This window comes from Salmo salar, chromosome ssa03 (genome assembly GCF_905237065.1).
Source record: "Salmo salar chromosome ssa03, Ssal_v3.1, whole genome shotgun sequence".
In the NCBI taxonomy this organism is placed as follows: domain Eukaryota; kingdom Metazoa; phylum Chordata; class Actinopteri; order Salmoniformes; family Salmonidae; genus Salmo; species Salmo salar.
In genome coordinates, this window is record NC_059444.1 from 14,501,860 (window position 1) to 14,509,383 (window position 7,524).

At 42.7% G+C, this 7,524-nt stretch overlaps 1 protein-coding gene across 1 annotated transcript in view; it reads right to left on the bottom strand.

Moving 5' to 3' along the window:
• LOC106598943 (artemin) overlaps positions 1-7,101 on the bottom strand; it is a 28,011-nt gene extending 20,910 nt beyond the window's left edge. Inside the window, exons 1-2 of the mRNA XM_045714529.1 lie at positions 6,029-7,101; positions 5,610-5,917 (exon numbers count right to left, since the gene is read on the bottom strand). Of these exons, the coding sequence (XP_045570485.1) occupies positions 5,610-5,700 (91 nt within the window). The 5' untranslated portion in view covers positions 5,701-5,917; positions 6,029-7,101. The remainder of the gene's footprint in view (positions 1-5,609; positions 5,918-6,028) is intronic.
• Positions 7,102-7,524: the final 423 nt, after the last annotated feature.

The following is a 7,524-nucleotide window of genomic DNA, read 5'->3' on the forward strand; positions in this document are numbered from 1 at the left end:
TATAATTCACTATATTACAATTCTAGTGGGTCAGAAGTTTACATACACTAAGTTGACTGTGCCTTTAAACAGCTTGGAAAATTCCATCAAATTGTGTCATGGCTTTAGAAGCTTCTGATAGGCTAATTGACATCATTTGAGCCAATTGGAGGTGTACCTGTGGATGCATTTCAAGGCCTACCTCAAGTCTTTGCTTGACCTACCTCAGGTGCCTCTTTGCTTGACATCATGGGAAAAATCTAAAGAAATCAGCCAAGACCTCAGAATTTTTTTTTGTAGAACTCCACATGTCTGGTTCATCCTTGGGAGCAATTTAAAAATGCCTGAAGGTACCACATTCATATGTACAAACAATAGTATGCAAGTATAAACACCATGGGACCACGCAGCCGTCATACCGCTCAGGAAGGAGACATGTTCTGTCTCCTAGAAATGAATGTACTTTGGTGCGAAAAATGCAAATCAATCCCAGAACAACAGCAAAGGACCTTTTAAAGATGCTGGAGGAAACAGGTACAAAAGTATCTATATCCACAGTAAAACGAGTCCTATATCGACATAACCTGAAAGGCTGCTCAGCAAGGAAGAAGCCACTGCTCCAAAACCGCCATAAAAAAAGCCAGACTACGGTTTGCAACTGCACATGTTGACAAAGATTGTACTTTTTGGAGAAATGTCCTCTGGTCTGATGAAATAAAAATAGAACTGTTTGGCCATAATGACCATAGTTATCTTTGGAGGAAAAAGGGGGAGGCTTGCAAGCCGAAGAACACCATCCCAACCGTGAAGCAAGGGGGTAGAAGTATGTTGTGGGGGTGCTTTGTTGCAGAAGGGACTGACGCGCTTCACAAAATAGATGGCATCATGAGGGAGGAAAATTATGTGGATATATTGAAGCAACATCTCAAGACATCAGTCAGGAATTTAAAGCTTGGTCGCAAATGGGTCTTCCAAATGGACAATGACCCCAAGCATACTTCCAAAGTTGTGGCAAAATGTCTTAAGGATAACAAAGTTAAGGTATTGGAGTGGCCATCACAAAGCCCTGACCTCAATCCCATAGAAAATTTGTGGGCAGAACAGAAAAAGCGTGTGCGAGCTAGGAGGCATACAAACCTGGCTCAGTTACACTAGCTCTGCCAGGAGGAATGGGCCAAAATTCACCCAACTTATTGTGGGAAGCTTGTGGAAGGCTACCTGAAACGTTTGACCCAAGTTAAACAATTTAAAGGCAATGCTACCAAATACTATTTGATTGTATGTAAACTTCTGACCCACTGGGAATGTGATGAAAGAAATAAAAGCTGAAATAAATCATTCTCTCTGCTATTATTCTGACATTTCACATTCTTAAAATAAAGTGGTGATCCTAACTGACCTAAGACAGGGAATTTTTACTAGGATTAAAAACTGAGTTTAAATGTATTTGGCTAAGGTGTATGTAAACTTCAGACTTGTACTGTGTATATATATATATATATATATATATATATATATATATATATATAGAGAGAGAGAGAGAGAGAGAGAGAGAGAGAGAGAGAGAGAGAGAGAGAGAGAGAGAGAGAGAGAGAGAGAGAGAGAGAGAGGAGGAAAATGTTGGAGACATTATATAGAGAGATATCTACAAAAAACTCAAAGCAAAAACAGCACACAAACACACACACACACAACCCCCCTGCCCATTCCTACTCTACCCCCAACAAACCTCCCCTTCCCACTCCTACTCTACCCCCAACAAACCTCCCCTTCCCACTCCTACTCTACCCCCAACAACCCCCCCTGCCCACTCTACCCCCAACAAACCTCCCCTTCCCACTCCTACTCTACCCCCAACAAACCTCCCCTTCCCACTCCTACTCTACCCCCAACAAACCTCCCCTTCCCACTCCTACTCTACCCCCAACAACCCCCCCTGCCCACTCCTACTCTACCCCCAACAAACCTCCCCTTCCCACTCCTACTCTACCCCCAACAACCCCCCCTGCCCACTCTACCCCCAACAAACCTCCCCTTCCCACTCCTACTCTACCCCCAACAAACCTCCCCTTCCCACTCCTACTCTACCCCCAACAACCCCCCCTGCCCACTCCTACTCTACCCCCAACAAACCTCCCCTTCCCTTGCCCTTCCTCACTAATTTCTTTAAATTCAGTTCAGTGTGGTCCAGGCCCAGGGAAAGCTGACCATTAGTGTGTCTGGATGAACAAATGCCCTGCAAAGCATTTCCGTGTCGCCCACTTGTCTTGAGCCCCTCTCGTAATGACCTGCTGGCCCGTCAGTTCAAAGCAGCCCATGACACCATGATGAATGGAGCTGACCCGGCAATTTCAGAAGAATACAGCTGTGCTAACTATCGCTTTGTTCTAAATGTAAGTCTGTTAAATCAGAAATAGACATTAAGTGCAATAATACATGTATAATTCTAGTATACTTAGCAGTTTGTGTCAACTGCAAGAAAGTAATGGAAGAGTGAGCAGTTGTTGTTTTTTTAAAGTATAAATTGAAATGTGTTTTAGTCAGAGCATGCCCCCTTCACTTCACCCCAAAATACGTATTGTGGCTCAGTGAGTTCTCTAAACAGTTGCAGGTTGAGGTTGCCCTGTGGCACTCTGGGTTGCATAGTCTATTTCTCATGACTTATTCTCCTCTATCTCATCTTAAAGGCTCAATCAGAGTGACATTATCCAGTAACGTCAGTCACACTCTCACAGACAAGGCAAGCCAGACACACCTCCCCTGCATAGACTTCTACATAGAAATCTATTACACTGGATTTCTAGACCTTACAGAAAGTCATATGTAAAACCTGCAGTTGATACCAATTTTTAAATGATTTAATATTTGCTTACCACTAGGGGGAGGGACTAGAACTTGAATAACACTTGAGCTTAGTGACTAGCGAGTTAATAACAAAATATATAACATGTTAATACATTTTTACATTGCGCTGGAGCTAACTGCCTATCAGAGGCAATACAGGTAGATATTACGATGCAATAAGCAATGAAAGAGGAGCGAAGAAGAAGCATCAGAGTGTAGAGATATACACCTCCAAACCAAACAGCAGCTTTTCATACCCATAAACTCCAAGCGTGTTTAAAAAGACCATGCAGGCCAGAGGGAGGTCGCAGTCAAAGCGAAAAGGAGTGTCCAGTTGATCTGACCACTACTAACCGGGGTGCAGACCTCCATGACCTTTGACCCGAGGAAGTGGAACCAGTGGAGGCTCAGTCCCATTCAAAATCCATTTTCCCTAACGCTAACCCATACCCTAACCCAAACACAAAAACCTAACCTTAACCCTAGCTCCTAACCCTAACCCTAATTCTAACCTTAACCCTAAACCCCCTAGAAAAAGCATTTGACCTTGTGGGGACCAACAAAATGTCCCCAGTTGGTCAAATGTTTTTTTTGTTTACTATTCAAACACACACACACCACTACATGGGAGTGTGATTCCAAAGTAAATGGACAGTCTTAAATCAACTCAGCCCAGTTCCCTGACATCCCCAATCTACACAGTGCTGCTGGCTGAACGCTGAGACCGAAGCCGCAACTGCATCAGCACGCAGCCTTCCCATTAGAGGTGAGTATGAGGTCAACTGACAGAAGACCAGTAGTTAGAGACCAGTAGTTAGAGTCCAGTAGTTAGAGACCTGTAGTTAGAGACCAGTAGTTAGAGACCAGTAGTTAGAGACCTGTAGTTAGAGACCAGTAGTTAGAGACCTGTAGTTAGAGACCTGTAGTTAGAGACCTGTAGTTAGAGACCTGTAGTTAGAAACCAGTAGTTAGAGACCAGTAGTTAGAGTCCAGTAGTTAGAGACCTGTAGTTAGAGACCAGTAGTTAGAGACCAGTAGTTAGAGACCTGTAGTTAGAGACCTGTAGTTAGAGACCTGTAGTTAGAGACCAGTAGTTAGAGACCTGTAGTTAGAGACCTGTAGTTAGAGACCTGTAGTTAGAGACCAGTAGTTAGATAGCAGTAGTTAGAAACCTGTAGTTAGAAACCTGTAGTTAGAGACCTGTAGTTAGAGACATGTAGTTAGAGACCTGTAGTTAGAGACCTGTAGTTAGAAACCTGTAGTTAGAAACCTGTAGTTAGAGACCTGTAGTTAGAGACCTGTAGTTAGAGACTTGTAGTTAGAGACCTGTAGTTAGAGACCTGTAGTTAGAGACTTGTAGTTAGATAGCAGTAGTTAGAGACCTGTAGTTAGATAGCAGTAGTTAGAGACCTGTAGTTAGATAGCATTAGTTAGATAGCAGTAGTTAGAGACCAGTAGTTAGAGACCAGTAGTTAGATAGCATGAAGAGAGACATGTAGGGCACAGGGTTTTGACAGTCCTGAGAGCACCAGAACATCAAGATGACACAGCATCAAAAGAAAAGGCAATGAAGCGTTTCACATGTCTGTGTTTGCTTATTAATTACCAATAAGACGGCATGGTCAGATTGAAAGAGGTTTGCCAATCAGACAGGTACGAGCAGCTGAGCACCATGCAGGTAACCCTGAGGAGGTGAGATACTACCCAGACAGGTACGAGCAGCTGAGCACCATGCAGGTAACCCTGAGGAGGTGAGATACTACCCAGACAGGTACGAGCAGCTGAGCACCATGCAGGTAACCCTGAGGAGGTGAGATACTACCCAGACAGGTACGAGCAGCTGAGCACCATGCAGGTAACCCTGAGGAGGTGAGATACTACCCAGACAGGTACGAGCAGCTGAGCACCATGCAGGTAACCCTGAGGAGGTGAGATACTACCCGAGAGAGACCAGCCAAGGCCAAAACACAGTTCTCTAGCACCTGGGAGGCAATGGAAATCAGGGGAAATGCATACACCTGTGTGTGAGGTAGTATGCACGCTCTGAGGGGGACACACATTGAACATTAGCAGGTGTGTGTGAATGACGCTTTGATATTCAGATTGCAGCCCACCGCTGGAGAGGGTCACTCATTAAGACGTACTGACCGCCATCTCAAAGTAAGAGATTATCTGGCCCTACTAGGGAATTGGCACAAGAAGAAAGGTCAAGGAGAACATATATTGTAGCCAGTCTAGCCTACATTGGGCAGGGCCATTGTCAATGTACACACAGAATTTGCTTTTCAGAGCTCATTTGAAACACAAAGATGAAAGGGCTGAATTATTAATATAAAGATAGTTAGTGTTCAATAAGTTTACAGATACACAATTAGTAGAGGGTATAATAGATAAACATTTTATGACAAAAATACCAATAGGTCTGCATAGAAAATCTGGTGACTCAAAAAGTCAGGGCAATAAAGGTGGCAGCTGTGAGCAAAGAGTTTTGTATGACAAAAACAGCTGATGTGAAAAGAATGCCTTTGACATCAAACCAGCTATTGAATTGTTGTCAAAGCAAACAATAAGACAAGGGAAATAACGAATGACAGGCAAGGACTGTAGCTTTCATGGCAACCATGTACAATTACGCACAAGTAAACGAATAGGAATGTAATACATTTAACCTATATCACAGTTTTAAATGAATGATATGCCTAATGTAGTCGTAATGCATTATTTCCTACTCAACAAATATTATTTTGTTGTAATATTATTCAATATTAAATTGTGCGTTACTTTACCTGCTATCCAATGCGTTTTAGTCCAATCTGCGTGCGCGCCAGTGAGGTCAGACACTTTCCCCCAGCAAGCTCCTGGTCGGCTGTGGAGCATGGCTTGGCGGTGAAAATTCACACAACGATGTCCTTTAAAGGTACATAATTCTCATGCGTCCAACTTTTCAGGTTATGTCCTCTTTCCTTGAAGTAAAAAAATAAAAAAATAATAATAATCTTCAAAGGCTTTGGTTTCAGGAGAGCACGAAAGGCGCCTCCCCCTATGCGGCCAAGCCTTTCTGTTCTGCTCTCCACCAAATCCTTTCAGTTTCACCCTGCATAGGAACAGAATAAATATCATTCCAATTACACCCTGAATAGGAACAGAATAAATATCATTCTAATTACATCAAAAGTTGAATTGTACACATAAATACGCACATTACCAAAATATTTATGCTGCAATCTTGTGGGATAATTCCGTTGATTATTTCATGATGAGCACATCTGTGGAAATGTCAAACAATGCTTTATCAGTTCAAACAAACAATTACATTAACACACATTATTTTCTCTGTGTGTGTGTGTGTGTGAGAGAGAGAAGGGGGGTCATAAAAACATAATGGAGCAGAGAGGCTTTGGGTCATGTATGATGAGTTACAGGTGACTCAACGTCTTAAGTTTCATGCATTGTTAGTGACATTTATTTCCCACCGCTGAGCAAATAGGCCCAAGGCAATATGAGGTTTGTAAGACAAGCATTTCGCTACACCCGCAACAACATCTGCTAAATATGTGTATGTGACCAATAAAATGTTATTAGATTTGATTCAGGTTATATGTGATGTTTCTTCCCCCATACTCGGACTTGCTCAGTCTTGCCTCCTAACATTGATACAAATAAGAGTATACAAAGCGCCAGGAACGCGCATAACCTTAAGGCTTTTCCAGGATTATTTCACAATAAAATGTTAAAACAAAAATGTTCCAAGATACAAGTTATGTTTTGGATATAGAACCGCAGCTCGGCAATGTTCTTGGTATGGAAACGTTGCGTCTCACATTCATACAGTGTCCCTCGCTCAGAACTTGGAACTCGATGGCGTTCTTGCATTCAGAACAGTTTTTTTTTGTATTTGATACATGTTGTTTTTCCACAGGTATAGTTCAGGTTAAAAAAAACTCTTGCTGTGACCTCTGCGCGTCAAAATCGACTTCACCGCAACTGAGGATAAAGTATTTTCAACATTGCATCTCCGTGCGTCATGCCATTACGCGGTGGCAGTGCAACTATTACCAAATCTCCAAATCATCAATGTAGGCTATCCCATCGATCTTTGTTGAGTGGGTATCCGTCACTAAAAGGTATCCAATGTTCAGCGACTTTGCAGGTCTTTTGTGTATTTGGGCGCACACTAGAGATACTATACAATACACAAGCACAGGAGGCGATACGCTGCTCTGTCTGTCAAAATCCTTGTGAGACGGGAGCGTACTGACGCTCTTGAGAGTGCTGTGATTTTTCCTGCCCATCTGCATAGTTCAAATATATTTGTGTTAATGGGGAGGGCGCACTGGAATTGTCATATCTGAAAGGGTTTGGATATGGATACGTGTCTGTGCGTCGGTATTGACAACAACAAGGTTCTGAGCAAAAATAAAAACAGGAGGCATACATATACTTTGAGGAAATGTACTCCGCCACAGATGTCAATTCAACGTCTATTCCACGTTGGTTGGAAACAACATTGATTCAACCAGTGTGTGCCCAGTGGGCATGGACTGACTCCCAAGTTGTTTATGCTCTCTGTCCCATAAACTTTAGTGATTTTACTGCATTCTTACATTCTTCATGAACTAACAAAGGATATTGTACACACACGTGTATTTGCCACCCTCCTCTCAATGTTTACATAGTCCTGGCAAGGCCTCCCTTATAGAC